General features: G+C 42.5%; 1 protein-coding gene across 2 annotated transcripts in view; it reads left to right on the top strand.

Moving 5' to 3' along the window:
- kaznb (kazrin, periplakin interacting protein b) overlaps positions 1–17,991 on the top strand; it is a 74,916-nt gene that overhangs the window by 8,069 nt on the left and 48,856 nt on the right. For both annotated transcript variants that reach the window (XM_078092027.1, XM_078092026.1), the window contains exon 2: positions 4,857–5,014. In XM_078092027.1, the coding sequence (XP_077948153.1) occupies positions 4,857–5,014 (158 nt within the window). The remainder of the gene's footprint in view (positions 1–4,856; positions 5,015–17,991) is intronic.

Here is a 17,991-nt window from a genome sequence, read left to right as displayed (position 1 = left end):
CTTTGAAAATAATTCATTACATTTGTGGAGTTGTCTGCGATATCTCAAAGGCCACACTGAACGGAAGCAGCGGCGGATGTTTTCACGGGTCGACGTGTTTGTCCTTCTTTGTCACCACTTGCAGCTGTTCAGACCACAGGAAGTGAGACAGCTCAAAGAGGTACATTTTTATTGCAGCAAGTATCACGGCTACCAGGTGGTGGCAATGTTGCTGTGGGCTAAATGAAATACCTCCTGCAGTTTGTGCCTCCATATGGGAGAGCTGGGGTGAGATGCAGCTCTCTCCATCCCAACGGGTCTTCTTGAAGGGCTTCACATCAAATGGACACATGTACCGTATATTTAGTATTGTTGATGCTGTGGAAGAGCTGTGTAATCCTACAGACTGCTGAGTGAAACCTTCAGATTAACCTGCAGTGGGGAATGTTTTCAGGTGTTTGCTCAAATATGCAAATCACAAAATTGCATCATTTCAGATTCATGTCAGTTGTGGTCTGAGCTCATCTTCACTATATGGCCAAAACAATGTGGACAACCCTGCCTGCACCCTCGCGTACGCACCCCTGTGAGGATTAGCAGCAATCTGTCCCTGTGGCTGTGGAAATGCTTTCTAAAGGTTGACAACATCTATTCAGGCTTGTTCGCGGAAAAAAAAATGACATAAGCCTTCATTACAAACTGGAGTGCAGTTTTGGATGTTAAGATATATTTCTGCCCCTGGCTCTTGCATGCTGTGTTTAGATTTTGTCTTTCTTAGTGACACTGAAGATCTGCAGAAAACTTTGTAAGATGTTCGACACGGTAGAGATTATGACTACATCTGCATTGTTAGCCTTGTCATGCTGAGCATGCTATCATGCATTATGTGCAGCCTCACAAAGCTGCTGACAAGGCTGCAATAAGATTATATACATATAACTATTATGTTCTAAATATTAATGATTATATTACTGGTTTTGCCAGCCGTTGACCCAACCGATTTGTTCATGCTCTTGATAGACCTCTTAGTACATAAATCCGTATTCTGCTTGCTTACATGACATGCACAATAGGCACATGTGATGTTTCTCTCAGCCGGCTTAATTGAGTTAAATGTCTGAATGCAGATGTGATCCAATCAGATACCGTTTAGCATTTAAACAAGCCCAAACAGGCTTGTTCCGTTGTGTGGGAGCTGTGGGAATGACAATGAAATGGAGACTCAAAGGATGCTCTTGGTGGACGAAGAAGAGACGCATTGTTTTGGGCAGATTCTCTGATTTCTCATAGCTCCAGTTTTTTGGGGGGGAACACAACGGCCCACAGAAACCATGTAGTTTGTTTACCAAAGAAGTCAGTTTCTCTAAATCCGCTGTCACAATTATGGACTCAATGTTCACATATTCCCAGCTTTGCCCATAAAGGCGGACAAAGCTTGCCACACACAAAGGCTTCCCGTCTGCTCGCCGCTGGCCAGAGGGAAAAGATCAAATGCACTTTGTGGATGTGTGACATTGAAGTGTGGCGTGCGTGCTTTACATAAATATAAAAAACAATTTGTGGAATATGCTGTAACATGCTTGCAATGCACAGTAAAGTGGTGTTTCTTTGTGGTTGATGGGGGGGCGGGGTTGGGGGGGGGGGTTGTCATATTTCTCGGGGGAATCGCAACGCACAAACTGCCAGCGTGTGAATTGGACCCTGCTGCAGATAGTGAGGCAGAACAAGGAGGCAAACAGCCAGATTACAGGCTTGTGTTGATGCTGTCGGATACAGAGAGGTATTCATTTAGGAGAGCTTTGCTAAGCTATAATTGATCTGTCCAAATCCTTGCTTTCGAGCAGACTTGCAGTACGCTTTACAGGGGCTGGTTTTCTGAGTATTTACTGTGGTGTTTTGCCGCTGTTGGTCAATACGGACTCCTCTCCCCCCGACCAGATTGTGTTGTGTGTCTGGCGTTGGTGTTATTAAAACGTAGCCGTGCTCTCTCGCAGACTCCCGCATCCTTTCATCCCACTCTCGGCCTTTTGGGTTTGAAGAGTGACGTTTTTGGAGCTTCATCAAATTGCTTTGGCAAAAGGCTGCTTGGCTCCTGTGACTCTGGCTGTAACAGTCAGTCCCCAGAGTGAGCCGACGCAACACACAAAAAAGGTCCTTTTAATATTTCCTCATCACACTTCCTGGTGGGACGGCTGACTGAGCTCATTTAAATGTGTTTTACTGTATTCCACCACATCCGAGTTTGAAATAACGGCCCTTCTTTATAGTTTTTGCAAATTAAAAGCGATCATATGAAGAAACTCGAAATTGTATTTTTCCCAAAGGAGATATTACGTTTTATGCTTTTTTTTCAAATGTACATTATCTTTTCCTTTCAAAAGCACTGCGCCACCTGACAACACCCCAACATGCCTCATTAGCGCTCATTGTTGATGTTGTTTTGTTCCTGCTGGTGAATGTTGTAATGAGCCGTCCTCACGGTCACCAGCAGCACCGAGCCACCTGTGTGTGGGAGGCTGCTCACGAAAGACACAATATCCCTCTGATTTTAATCACTGTACATTTTTCATCAAACGTGCAGACGTGAGGCCACACGGACCTTATGGGGAGATCTGGTGTAGCCACATCTTTAAAAAGTAATGCTCCAGAATGAAATTCTACCTAGACATTTTATACAATTATTCTGTAATTTCTCTGTAGTGGCTGGTCAACTTCTATTTGTACTGCCGGTTGGGTGACTTTGTATTTGTTGTGTAGACAAGATGATACAAGCTTTGTTTCTGCTGGAATTTGATAGTAGTACTAGAAGGTGCTAAATGAAGACAATTAACCTGGAGATCGTTGGCAAAAATGAACCTTGACTCCACAGGGATTGAAACAGCTATTTCTCAATAATCTAGGATTTTGTTTTAAGATTCCTCCTTTGAATACTTCTCTGTATTATTAAAATGTTTCAGGTCCTAAACGGTCAGTTTCGCTCGCTCACTTTGAATTCTTGCACTCACAGTTGTACCTGATCAGCGATGTGAAAAGATGGTTTGACACCTGCTCACCTACATATTCTCATCAGAGGATCGTTGTCCTGCCTCCTCCCACCAGACATGCGGGTGTTGGTGGTGGTGGTGGTGGTGGAGAGATGCACATGCGCGAAAATACAGTGGATCGGCTGCTTGTAGTTTCAGCTTTTGTTGCAATTTCACGAGTGAGCGGCAATCAATTACAAAAAGGTATTGACAGAATGGTTTAACAAATAAAGCATCACGTGGTTATTCAGTCACATCTTTTCGGTTCTTGAAGGCTTTGGCCGGGAACTGTGGCACGTTGATTGTGACGGCCTGTGTGTGCATATTCAGGGTAGGCAAAGTAAAATGCTTTTATAGAAAGCCACCTGCCTTCTCCATCATGTATCACAGGGTGTGACAGGAGGCATTCAATATCAATCGAAAGCGGAGCAGAAGAGGACAAGAAGGTGTGTTTGTTCCTCAGAGTTTGACAGCGTGTCATTTTCAGCTGCGCTGTGCCATCACCGGGCGCATCTGGCCGTCCCTGGAACAGAGAGGTGCACCTTGCAAATGTTATATTAGAATCACATCGTCGTCCTCTCTCGTAAACATTGTATTTCCCCCCTCCATCCACCTGCCTTTCAATATCTTGACGCATGAAGCGCTGCCTCCCGGGCCGATGTGCGCTTGTAAACATGCCTCTTTTTGCTTCTGGCTCAAGAGAAACGCTGGATGGTGTGGCCGTAAATCTCTGGTCGTCCTGCTGGAAGGCCGACCTTGACTGTCGCCAGTGAGTCACAAGTAGCCTCAGTCGCTCTCGCCACAAATTGACCTTTTGTGTGTCTTGTGTGTGTGAGAAAGAGGCGTAGATGGACCGACCTCCATCAAATGTGTGATATCTGCAGAGACGGATGTAGACACTAAAGTCCACTGGACATCAACAAGCATTTTGATAACGGATCAATTTGGTTATTTATCACGCTAATATTTGCTACACACTTTCTGTTTTGGTTTTCTCAAATGAGAGGATTTGCTACTTTTCCCTGATTTATATCATTATAAATTAAATAGTTTTTTTTCGACTGTTTACCAGGAGTTTTATCATTTTATCATTTTTGTATATGTAAGTATATATCTGTTTCTTTCATATATCTATCGAAGCCATATGATGTTTGCACTAGTGAAATATTTAAATCCACGGCCGAAGCATTCAACTGGAAATGTTCTAGATGTTCTCCATCGTTTCATGCACATCTCTCTGAAATTGAACCTGCTATTTTGGTTTCTAAGACTAATAAGTGCCTCACTTTTTGCCTCAAACATGGAAAGATTACCACCAGTTAATGGCTTGTGTCCTCGTTTACATTTTACTTGACTTACTTTGGTGGTGGGTCGTTTCATCATGATTATAACTTGTAATAAGTGAGCCCGCTCTCAGTGGGATTAGCACGCGTAAATGAATGATTCATTCAATCAATCTCAAACTTGCTTTTTTTTAAAATCTAATAGATGTGCAGTAAACGTCTGTGTTGAGCTGAGTACATTCTGTAGCTGTAGCCTCTGACCGAACAAACCCAACAGAATAGACTTTATCTCGTGGACTCCAGAAAAGAATGGATTACAAAACGAGTTTGAGTGTGAGTTTCTGTCTCTTGCTAATGGATGTGGCCTAATGATGCCCCTCGTCTCCAAAAGAGGGATTATTCTGCAGAGGAGGACAATGGAGGCGTCTGGACTGTAGCAGTCGATGCGGGTGTGTGTCTCAGATCACACAAGTGTAATCCAGAGAAGAGGAAACAGCCTTGGAGCTCCTCGCCCAACGCGGCAGTAGAAGAAAGTGCAAATAAAGCGCTGTGTGTTTTGCCTCCTTTGCAGCGGTCCAGTCCCTTAACAGCCTGAACGACCAGATCGCCCAGTTCATGGTGACCAGACCCTGCAGCCTGGCTCACGAGGACGAGGCCTTCGTTCCTGGAGAGAGAGACACCTTGAAGAAGTCCATGACTCTGATGAGACACCTGCTCGTTGATGCTCAGGTACAGGCTCTGTCCTTTCAAGGTCAAAGGTCCCTCACTGCAGCCTTGTCTTTGTGATTAAGGTAGCGTTTTTGGTATTTTTTTACTTGTACAAAGAGGTTCACAGACGTGAAACCTTCTGCCTTGATCGCTGTGGTTTGCTGAGTCTCAATAGGAATTGAATGGTTTAAGGTTGTTGCCATTTTGTTCGCTGTGTCAACCTCAAAGATGAGTAAATTGTAGAATGAATTTGGTCTTATTATGTCACACATACAACCGTCCTGAATCTGGGCTTACAAAACAGCACAAATGAAACTTTCACAAATGATTCTCGAGACGTACAAACAACAAAATTCATACATGAATAGCTTCTTTCACACGACCAATCCTACTTTTGACATTTTGAAGACAATGGTGTTTTATCTCAAAAGACAATGGTGCTCTCTTATATTAAATTATACCCAATGTGACAAATGTTCCACTAAATGACCCATGATCTAAGTCAATGGCAGGATGGAGCCTCACTTTTGCTGCAATCCTTTGACCACCATTTTCCTCTCTCTCCCATTACACTGTATTTATTTCAGTCACCATCTCACCCGCACAGCCCGAGCATTTATTTAAAGTTGAGTTGTCCTTCATATGCCAAATGCTGGGAGAGTTGATCGGATCACGTTTTTAAAGAATCACTGCTCGCATTTTCTTCTCTGTCGGGCCATCGTGAGGCCGCCCGGCTGACTCCTAAACCAAAGTATGTAACTCAGTGCAACGTTTCGCCACATCGATTCACAGCTTCCACACCCTTTGAAATGCATTTGATTAGTCACCCCAGCACAGCATCTGGGACATAAATAATTCATCTGTGCAAATGACAAATGAGGCAATCAACTCTGGGATAGCACTCAAAAAGAAACCATTCAAATCCCTTCTAAATTAATTTTCTGCCTTTTAGTTGCCGTCAACCTGAAATGTTGAAGTATTTAACTTCATGTATTTAACCTGATTTCCACAAACTAAAATGTTTGAACATTATTTTCAAAAGATACACTAAAGTTTAAGGTAAACTTTGGAGTTTGAAGTCCACGCCGCTGGCAGCGCCAAATACTCGGAGCCGGAACTGCGCAGAGAAAATATCCGAGCTTAAGACAAGAAGAGAAGGAGGTCTGAAATAATGTAATATTCTATCTGACAGCAGAAACACTATATCCTCTCCATGAATGCAAATTTCCTTTTTGACGAGGCGAGCTCCTCGTGAGATGAGATCCCACTTGACTTTGAACTCTGAGAACAAAGAGACCTAATGCATAATCTCAACAATTTCTTTGTGTTTCTGATGCAGCCCGAGTGATGATGGAGAGCCAGAGAGCTCAATGTTGATAATCTGATGTGGAGAATGAAGTCAGGAGACTAGTGTTGTAGTCTTAAATAGGAACCCAGTAGGAGTTCACTGTCAAATACAGTTATTGAACAATAATTGAAACATTATCATATCTAATTAGGATTAGGTTCACAAATGAGTTAGAATTAAACAAAAAAAATCAGCTTTTGCTTTGTTTATTTGAAATCTGGATTATATTATAGTTAACAAAAAAGTCAATTCGCTGTTTGCTTAGTGCTAAAAATGTACAATTCACACAAGTTGAAGTGACAGTTAAAAACGAATTTGTGAAAGAAGTCGACACCGCAGATTAGATGGATCGGCTGAGAGAAGTTAGAGTTTTAGTTTGGTTCGAATTGTGGCACATACAATGAAATATTTTTGTTATTATAATAAAAAACACCCGTTAGGTACGAATGTAGTTGTTTTGATTTTGATTTACCATTTCAATGTGTACGTGAGACTTAAGCAGCAGCCAACTGTTTACATTCTGCTGTTAAAAAATAAATCGCAAATGTGGAGGAATGACACAATAGTGGAAACTGTTTATAGAGGAGGGATGTCAGACACTTCCAGTCTGGGACACGTAAGACTCGGCTGTAGCCTCCGAGTAAACAAACATATCACCCTGGCAACTGTCAGTCAAATGTCAGCCTCCCCCTGCTGATCTGTTTTGTCCTCTGACAGTTTAGAAGCAACGAGCCCCATCTGACAGACGCCTCCCCTCTTCCATCCTTCCAAGGAAAAAGGAAAAAAACGTAAAGGTTGCAGATGTACCGCCTGACACAAAACAAGGCCAGCATGCAGAGAAATCTGTCAATGCCGACGCGTCGGAGTGCTTCACTTAACACTGAACTACCGGCAAACTTTCCCTTTCCAAGTGCAACTTCTGTGGGAGATAATCGGCACTCTTGTCCGCGGGCGCGTTTCCGTCTCATCCATCACCTGCCAATGGTGTGCATGTAGAAACTGACTGCAGGCTGACAATCTTTCACTGCAGCTTGCGTACAACCGAGCTGAGGCGAAAGCAATGGCCTTTTTGCTGAATTACCTTCCGTTTAATCAATGACACGGCGACGGAGAAAATGTCTCCGGGAGGACGGTGGAGGGACTCGGCATCCATCATGCACGTCCACGGTGGCGGTAATGGGTGACCCGAATGCATCACTGCGTCAAGGTTCTGACTTCCATCAAAATGTAAAAATAGAAATAGCAGGATAGAATAAAGCAACCTTATGAGGATTTATTTCCTTCTCATCTGAAGCAGAGAAGAGAATGGGTAGAAAATAAGAAGCAAAGTTCTGCTTATCCCTTAAATTATTTCTATATTCAGAGCACTAGCAGCAACAACAACTAGTGGCTTTTTAGCAGACGCTGTGTGTTGTAACCTGGACTTCTTTCTACTTTGTTAACATCTGGTCCGAACGTGCGACGGAGTAAAAGGAATAATGAGACACCGTGAACTAAACTACACGGAGCTACTGGAGAATTAGAAGCCGCAGTCTAAGTAGTTGTTGGTACACTCAGGTCCGTAGACCTTTTAGTAAACACCGACGCCCTCCTCTACAAAAGGCCACTCATTAAGGAAAGTGCTTTCTGTACGTGATATTTCCCTACATGAGTTTTTACATTGTGTCTTTTCAAGCCCTCTATGCACTGCCAGCAAATAAATTCTGTAAATGAAGAACTACTAAAAATATTAATTTACTGGCTTTGATATTTTTTGCTAAATTTGCTATGACAGGAAAGACATTTTAACTATAACAATTAACAAAGCTTTTAAAAATATATTTCAATATTTATTTACCTCTCTTCCCTTTTGGCAGCAGTATCCTAAATGGACCATTGAGAACGTAATTCAAATTCAGGCATGAGAAGCAAATGCAAGGATTATTTCTCTTAAAATATTAGTTAATAATTGAAATCTAATAGGATGTTTGCAGGGAAAAGATTTAGCCATTTTGATTCTGAGCGTCGAGAGGAGAGATGCTCTAGATCCTCCTTATCTGCAGCTCTTTGTCCTGTAACACTCTTTGGGTTTTTCAACACACACTGCTTCATATTGAGGGGAGGTTTTTTACCCTATTCTATGGAAATCCATCCATCCCTAATCCTAAACTGTATATCAATCTTACATCATGTGGGCTGGACTTGAAAGCGCTGGGGTTTCTTTTTTTCTCTTTTTTTTTTTTTTTTTACAACTGCAATTTTAGCCGCTTGTCGCATATCACCAGTTTCCACGTTTATACCAACTGAGAAATACCAAGGCAACAAAAAAGATGAATGATCACACATTAAACTGAGTGTATGTCGGCCGACTGCGGAGAAGATATTAAAACACGTCTGTCGGAGACGATGTTAAGGCCAGAGAGTGCAAGGATAAAACAACTGTACATTGTAGATTTTCTGGTATGGAATGAAAGAGGAGATTGTTTTTCAGGTAGACACGTTCATTTCTGTTTTCCCGAAACCCGTCACTTTATTATGAACACGGTAGTCCTGTAAATCCCACAAACAGATGCTATTTCTGTAAACACAGGAAGTTCCAAGTTTAAGACGAGAATAATGGCCTCCGTCAAACGGAACAATGCATGCCAGATTGTGAGATTTCATCACCCTTCGGATTATTTCAGAAACCATCTGACGCTGATGTTTAAGTTAGTGTATTCTAGGTGCTCATGTTTCCATGGAAACAGAAAGCTGATCCGGATCAGTACTCGCATCTTTGCGCTGACCAAAGGTGTTCACCTCAATTTCTGAGAGAGTCTGAGTTGATGTGGCGACGCCTCTCTGCCTGCCTCTTTCCTCCCGAGTGATGGACTGTTGGTGCTCTTTGCAGCCCTTTTGTTGTGGGGTTGTTTGTGTCCTGCTGATATGGAAGTGTGGAACACTTGGCTTTGTGTCCTCCTGTGACTTGAATCACAGAACGCTCAAAGTTCCTGGAGGCATTTCCACAGAAGAACCCACATTCTGGTCTCCAAAGATAGAAAACTGATCTATCAGTGAACTGTTTAGCATTCAGCCTTCGGTAAGCTCCCGTGTGGTGCTGCTGTTGGTCGCAGCCACACAACTATAACCTCAATTATTCATGACAAAGCATCCGCTTCTGTGTTCACAGTGAGTAGAGACGCGTAACGCGTCGTGGAGCGACGTTGGTGTGCCTTTTGTGTCCCTTATCTCAAACGTGGCTCCCGAACACAATCAATCGCGTCGCCCCCCCCCCCCTTGTCTCGTATACTTTAAAACCTTCCGCAAAGGAAGGATTTCTGCAGAGACGCGGCGGGTTATCAAAGCCATTGAGTTCCCCGTTGACCTTAGACAAGATTTAAATGCTCCCGGCCTCACAGCTTGAGGCCGACAGACACTGCTTTCCAAATCAAATGTTTTACTTGTTGTACATACTGCAGCTGCTTTTACAAAGTGCGCAGTGTCGCATGTGTTATGCATTCAATTGAGACTACTTTTATTGCACCTTGAACTTTGACCCTCTTACTCATATCCGTCCTCCAGAAGATTGTTGTTCAGAATTGCCACAACAGCCGTATGCTGGGTCTCATTCTGCAAAATGCGACTGGATGCAGTGCTTTTTTTTGTCTTGCTGTATTAACATACCATCGCTACTGGCACATAGTACATATTTCTGTGGCATGCAAAACAGTATGACAATCCTCTATGTTTACAAGGAAAGACAAACACTGCGTTACTGTTACTCATTCATAGCATTTTGCTAATGTATTTTCTAAAAAGAAAAGATAACTTCGTAGTTCAGGCTTTACAGCAGTTAAGTTCAGAACGACTGCCAGATGCTGGGCTGCATCGGTAGGATCCTTAGAGTTGCACGTCTGGCTGAACAAATGTTGTTGACCAAAGCGCTGCAACTGCGCCAAATTAGCATCACGGCCAGTATGTTTTTTCTTCTTTTTTTCTTTTTCTCAGAATCACATTCTACTCTGGTGTGTGTGAATATTTCATGCATGTGAATTTTTAAACCTACGAGCTCAGATTTCTGTTTTTCAACTTCTCACATCGTTTCCCATGTTACATCAAGTTAACAACCTCTTACATTTTGCATCCCATTTCAGGGCTACAGCAGGGAAAGCCTACACATAATCGTATAATTCTGTGTGCTTAGAGACCTTACAGTAACAGAAGTATAAGTATATATTCAGACTTTGATGCTTAAATCTGTGGGAATTCTTCTTCGGTCTTCCATGTTTAGTCCATTTAAATGTGTTTACTTTGTGCATGATTTTGTCATTTTGTGATGCTCAACTTGGCCCTAATCCCCCCCCCCCATCAATTTACCCCATTGCTCATACATTAATACCGTGCTTCATCTCATCACTCCCTGTGAACACGATGACATGCTGAATGCGTAAACAGGCCACAGATGTTTAAACGCTGAGAAAGCATGACAAAGTGTGAATGCAGCAAACAGGATCAGAAATGTCAAACACATAACGGACAAAACTCATTTCAGTATGTTTGCCTGAGCTTATTATTAGAAATGGAGGCAGTCATTGTGATTGTGCCACATGCGTCCCTGTGTAATGAATCATGTCCCTAATGTGCTATTCTGTTCTTCCCCTCGTTAGTATTCATGAGTGTGATTGCCCTCCACCACTCTGAATCCTCTCCCGCTCTCCTACGGTCTTCACGTAGGAAGTTGTGAGATGCCACACTTTGCTCTGCCTGGATTGTCCACCTATTGTAGTTTGAGTGCTTCACGTTTCCATCAGCCCATACACATGCATAATCATGCATCACTGTTACTGAATCTTAACATCTTTTTCCAGTTCCCTAGAGGGAGATTCTGCTCCGTTGTGAATCTTGGAGATGTTATTTTGGTGAGCAGATGGTATTTTTTATTAATGAACCGCACAGAATATATTTTAGTGACACAAAATGCCAGACAGGTGCTTTTGTCTGAGCTGTAATTGTTATTCTTTTGAAAAAACAAAGGCAGACATTCTCTTATGCAATGCAATCACCCAAGGAATTTAGCTTAACGTCTAAATTAAATTGATCTTATAATTTAAGATGAATAAAATAATTAACCTTTATGAAGATTGTTTTGGTGGCGTTAGCTTTTACAACTTTTTTTCTTATAGGTGACATTCGATAGTGCACTTTTAAAAACATAGTTTGCATTATAAGTGACAGTAGAATGTGATTTTAGCAGCAAAGGGGGAGGAGGACATGTTGTATATTTATCCAAAGTTATGCAGCTGAATCCAGAGGATGTATCAGTTGTGCTGCTGTGTATTTAAGTGTGAGAGCCCTTCACCGTACTCTCCAGCTCCTCCACCACAACAGTGGCTTATGTTTAGAAATGGCTTTTCTCTTTAGGGAGAAATAAGATAAATCATTACGTTTTCAATGGTGTTAACGAATCACAGTCCAATGTGGTTGTTGTCTTTGGTAAACAAACTGCCTTTTATTCTGGACCAACAAACACTGTTTTTCTCCTGCTGCTTCCATCTTCACTCCCACTGTCATTTGACTGTGTGTTTGTCGCCATTTTCTTCTCATCTCCCAGGCAGAATCACACATACCAACAGACAACAAGTCGGCACACATGTTTACCCGAACACGTCTTGAACTATCTAAATCTAGATTACAAGATACTGTTTGGGAACATTTACTGAAGCATATTCATTTATCCAGCATGAATGTATAAAATGATACTATGGTAATCGGTTTGCCCACATGCATTTTTTTTTGGAACAGAAAGAATACTTTCATTGTTTTGCTTTCCATGGGTTTTATTAATATCCTGTTATAATCCCTTACAAGATCCCAACTCTCTGAGCCAAACTAGTCACACAAACTCAATACAGCATGAAGATTAATGTAACTCCCGGCTGCTGCAGGAGACAGCCGATTAAACACATTTAAGTCAGATACATTTTCAATTAGAATAAGTCGGAGCCATTAAATAAAACGCATATTATAAAAGTATCTCATCAGCATAGTTTGTCTCTGCAAACACATTTGCATAAGTGCTTTGCCCTTTTGCGCTAAAGCACATGTAAAGTAGTCGTAGCCTCTGACTGTCGTCGCAGCCTAAAACCGGTTTTCAGGCAGCAGAACGAACCTCTTTTTCCTCCAATTACATTCGCGGATGAGTCAGCCATATTCCTCTAATTAAAATAATCAAAGTCCTGCTGTCAGGTTGGCACTTCTTCCTCACTGTTGTGGTTTGCGTTTAATTGCTTTTGCATGTAAGCCATCTCTGCGTGTGCACGTGTATGTGAGCACAGGTGCGTGCATGCGTGAACATACTGTATGTTCACGAAAGGCCCTTCAAGCCGAACAGTATGCGAAGCCCGGAGTACTGAGAGAGTGTGTTCCTTTTACTGACTCCTACTGCACGCTTGGATGTCTTTCAATTTAGTCCTCCTGATAACTCCTCTCTCTCTCTCTCTCTCTCTCGCAGAGATAAATGTTGAAATATAATAAATGACTTCACATGTTTTGACTCTCTCTCACACTCGATATGCCCCTCCATTTCTCTGCCCCTTTTTTTATCTTTCTCTCCGCTTCCTTCCCCTGTTGCTCATTTTTCCACTTGTTCCAACAAGTGTTATATCTTGTAGCATTAGCGAATAAAGGAAGTCATTCCTGGAACACAGCAACTCTAAGCTTGAATTTAAAATGGACGATTAGTTTATTATGTTATCGATGTTTTAAACATTTCGATTATTTTTTTCATTCCGTGCCAGACTGTAGCACTTAAAGACAATACTGAGACAGTAATTGGACTCGGTAGTATTTCTCTTCTCGCAATGGGCATTTTCCCTGAGAAGGACATTGAGGATGTCACGTAGGCGACCAGAGATTGGAAACAGTGTGCAGTGTTTGGCGTGCATACAAAGTAGCTGCATGAAGACACCAACGAAGCTTTGATGGAGTAATATTGTCCTTCAGAGTTACTACTCATTGGAATTGTCCTCTAGAGTGGGAACACATGATAGTAAGAGGAGCCTCTCAATCAAAAGCCTCTGCAGATTTGCCGTTTCGCACACCGACAAGGTGATAAGCTCCTTATCAATACACCCGGTACCAGCTGTGAGTACTGCACAGCCTTCCCTCTCCTAAACCTCTCTGTGGGTTATTTGCCTGCAGTGCTGCATTTAACCTGGGAGTGGTCTTCTGTGGTGCAGAGAATCCCTGTTTGGTCTCTAAAAATGTTTTGACTGCAGTGTAGACGGACGGTTGCGTCTGCTGCTGCATGCTGTTCACTGGCTTTGGTCACGTGAAGACACAGTCTTACATTTGGTTAATGCACATTTGATCGACAGCACTCGCACGTCTGTGCAGTTCATAAGAACATATGATCTGTGCACTGTGCCTGGTAGTGTATTTAATGAGTTGACGTCGAGCCTCTTCCCTCCTGTTTGCAGGCTTTTTGCTGAACCAGGCTAAGCCTGCAGCTCCTTATTTAACACACAGACACGAGTGGAATCATTCAAAGGAAAGAAAATAGGCTTATTCCCCCAACACGTCAAGCTGCCTCTTTCTACTACAACTTCTGTTCTATTAGTTGAAGATGAATTGTTTAACATTGAAGAAGCATCCCCCAAACTCTCTGTTATTCACAGAATAACATCTTCATCTCTTTATCCGAGCTTGCTCCAAGTAGTCCTGGGAGTTGTAATCTCACCTGTTCTCAGCAGCCTGCAATGATTGGCCAATACATAACTAAACGTCCATCATAAATCAACAGGGAGAGCTCTGTCAGGTTGACTTCCACTGCAGTTTCCCTTCTGAAAATCACTGTGCAGCTCTGAGAGAAGAAAGAGAGAGAGAGATGGATGGAGCACGGTCTGCCAATGGATGAGGTTTTACCTTGAGGGACATCCTCTTGTAGCATCACCCAGGGACAGCTACTGGGCTCCATTCAACAGCCGGCCGATAGTTATGACCTGTAGTTGATATTTCCCTTGAATCAGGACAGTGATTAAGCTGCCGCTACAACTACAATCTATTCCACGCTACCTGGATGATTGAGTTGATGATTATAACGCTTTAAGTTATGTTTCACATCTCGAGCAATACGTGTGATTGTGTACCCTGCAGCAGAAAAGGTAAGAAATGGAGACTCATTCATGGGAAACTCAATTAGTTGATAGTGAAAAAGATGCACCTTCTCTGTGGATGCCAGCTCAGTGATCTCACCGGGATCTGCATGTCATTGGAGAGGACTGCAACATGTCCAACCGTTGAAGACAAAATATGACCACAATAAAGGGGAATTGAGCAGAAAGCTGCAATGTGGTGATACATGATGGGGACCACTAAGAGAAGAGGCAATGATAGAAAACGGCCAGCAGGGCGCAGAATTGAGGCCTAAGGGAAATGCGGCAAGAAGCAAAAATGATCATTTTTGATAGAGTGGAAGAATTGTATTCTCCATCAGCAGACTTTCATTTCCCATTCCTTTAGAAGTCGATAGCTAAACCCTCCTCACTGCATCCTCTGTCCCTCCAACGCCCCCAGAGTCCTGCAGACAAGCCTTTATCACGAAGACCTCTGGCACTGCGTTTCGTCCGCAACCCCCGTCGACCGTTCTCAGCGAGTGGAGGGGCTGACGGAGCGTTCGTCATTACCACACCATGAGAGGTGGAAGGAGAACATGGCTGCAAGGCCTTTGAGTGGAACTAGGGGACGACAGACGAGATGAGTTTGGCAACTGATAATAGGTGCTCCTCTCCAGGTCGCACCTTGGCCTCCACGGCGGATCTCAGAGGAGCAGAGGAGGAAATGAGCAGCTGCTTCCTCCCGTTCAACAACCTGTTGGTTGCTGGTGGTTTGAGCGAGTGTTTGGTGATTAAAGACCAAAGTGCAGAGCAACACCAGAAGCTCCCTGGACCGTGCACGGGTAGAAAGGCAGACAAGCTACTTATGATCATACTACTTATGATCAAGTGTCTTGTTTTGGATTCTTAATGCCAGAGAAGTTGTCTCTACCAATTGAAGAAGGAAATATAAAGCATTTTAGCTGCTAATAGTAAAACAACACTAATAAGAGAGGTGAAAGTGAACCAAAAGAGTAAGACGAGGGCGGTGAAACCCAAATAGTTAGAACAAACCCGGAAGAGGTAAGGTGGCAATTTTATGTTACATACAATTTATGTGATCTAACGTTCATTTAGAAATACGGGTTGTGGCTGCATTAATTTATGCGGTGTGATAAAACCAAAGACAGTGTCCATACGGTTCCACTTTTTCACGTCGGCAACATAAACAGTCATGCTAAGCACACAGCCAATAGAGCGAGAGAATCACACGGATACACAGAAAGCGACGGAGAGAAAGAGAAAAGCCGACACACAGAAAGGCAAAGAGAAAGAGTAGAGTTTCCGCTCCCTGACATTCACTGTTTACTCCATCAATGCCCCTTTGTCGCTACGTGTCACCACTCGGGGCAAAAGGCTTTCTCTCGCCGTCACTTGCACACACATAAATACCCATTTATTTCTCATCCTCCAGCTGTGACATTTGCATTTGATAAATCTGCATTCTGTGTGAACGCTCAACGCAGTGAACTGTAAGTGACAGAGACTCAGCTTTCCATCGTTTCTTTTCCCTGTTTATTGTCCGTCATGGAATGCATGCTTGCTGTTCTTTTTTCACATATTCTTTGGGAAACAAAATAAATCAAACAGCACGTTTTTAAAAAAAGTGTCACAGCTGCCTTTTCGAGGGGCCAAGGCTGTACGCGATCCAACAAACAGGCCAATTTTTCCTCAAGTGTCTTGTTTGTGAAGGATGTTGGCAAAAGAATCAGGAGGCGGTGGGACAGAAAACAGTTGTTTTTATGTGTAACGTTGATAAGGACTGAGCACACTCGTCCTCTCATCCTTTTGATGCAGCACTTATTTTCAGTGTCGTTGCTTGGTTTTACTCGCGCAATCACACACTTCACTGAGGGTGAGCGGACAGAAGTAAGATCCAAATGCGGTGCCAATTTACCCGTCTGCAAGGAGAGAATCAAACCTCTTGGACACTTTGATGTCGGCAGAGAGAGAGTGTGCTGTGAGCGGAGACAGGTTCTACTTTACCGGCATAATATCTCCTGAAACCTGCTGTTTTGTTTCAGTCTGCAGCAGATCGAATTTAGGTTGCAGCAGCTGTACTTTGTATGTAGGCTGAGCCTTTTCTATAATATCTATCTGGATAAAAATGCATAATGTTAGCAGTGTGCTATGAAGAAATCCAGTGATGCCTCTAGTCTGCTTGAGGGGCTTCATTCCTAGTGAAATAATTAATCAAAGAGGCCTTTTGTGAATTGACCAAGAAATGAACCCTAACCCAATTTCAGAGCTTCCCCTATCCTATCATAAACGAGAACTTTTGACATGGAAATCAAATAAAAAGTATGTATTGCGCAAGAGAAATTACAGAATTGCCATTGTTTGCCAACATTTTACCTACATTGACTATATAAGGGAGTCATTTTCAATGTTCTCTTTAAAGCTATGGCTGCTTTTAAGAAAAGGCTCAAGGGATTTATAAATATGGATGATCAATAAACAATATTGAAAGAATCGGATGGTATTAGGCACAGAGGTGATATTTTCTCACATCTTTCTACCCTGATGAACCTTACAGTGACGCTTTAACTGTCGCCCAAGCCTTTAGCATTTAATAAAGGGTTTATAATTAACTGTAAAGGGGTTAGAAAACAACCTTTCAAGTGTGCATTCTACAGTATTTTAAATCTATATCTATATATATATATTCTACAAATACTGTCAATTATTTTCTGTTAATACAACAGCCTCCACATCTGGGTGAAGTATGGTTATATACATTGTCAACCTCGTGACATCAGTAGCATGCGACTCCGTCTGTTGTTTCATCCTCTTGTGGCTCCGCCTCGGCCTCCATTGACAGCCACAGCGAGAGATGTTGCTGTGCACTTCGACCCTGCAGTTCAAACTCATTGGAGTTTCCCTTCAGTCTACCTACAAACATTTCCCGCACATCTAGCTTCCAATAGCTGACTCGAGTGTGCTTCTCTGGATGTGAAATCCGCCTTGTGGTGTTGAGTTGTTAAGCAACACATTTGTGCGCTGCGAGAGTCAAGCTGTCCTTCTGATGGATCTTCCTGCTTTCACGTCGTCACACAGATGGAAACGAATCATGATTACTGATTTATTCAAAAAGTAATAAACACACCATTTGCGCGACTAAACACGTCTCCTACACCTTCTTAAGATTATTTTTATTCTAGTCTTTGGTGTTTCATCTTCCCCGGCTCCTATAATCACACATGAAACTACCCCACACTCACATCCCCGGAGGCACTTTTAGACATTTTTTTTTCTAATAGTATTTGATGGACATTAGTAAGTCTGGAGTGAGGTGAATATTTCCCCAGGCCCTGATAAGACCGGTATAAATAGTTGAGCAAGGCATTTCAGCACTTTGCTATCAGGAAAAATTTGAAAGCATTCCAGCGCGTAGAGGATTAGTCAATATTCAATTAACCCGGGCAGACTGTCATGGCGACTGTTTATCAATACCTCTCTTAAACTGCACACCCTCGACACACTTAATTAAACTTCCCATTATTAGCATCAAACAAGTGAGCAAACTATCAACACAAACT

Source organism: Gasterosteus aculeatus, chromosome 17 (genome assembly GCF_964276395.1).
Source record: "Gasterosteus aculeatus chromosome 17, fGasAcu3.hap1.1, whole genome shotgun sequence".
In the NCBI taxonomy this organism is placed as follows: Eukaryota; Metazoa; Chordata; class Actinopteri; order Perciformes; family Gasterosteidae; genus Gasterosteus; species Gasterosteus aculeatus.
This window is presented reverse-complemented; position numbering and strand designations above follow the sequence as displayed.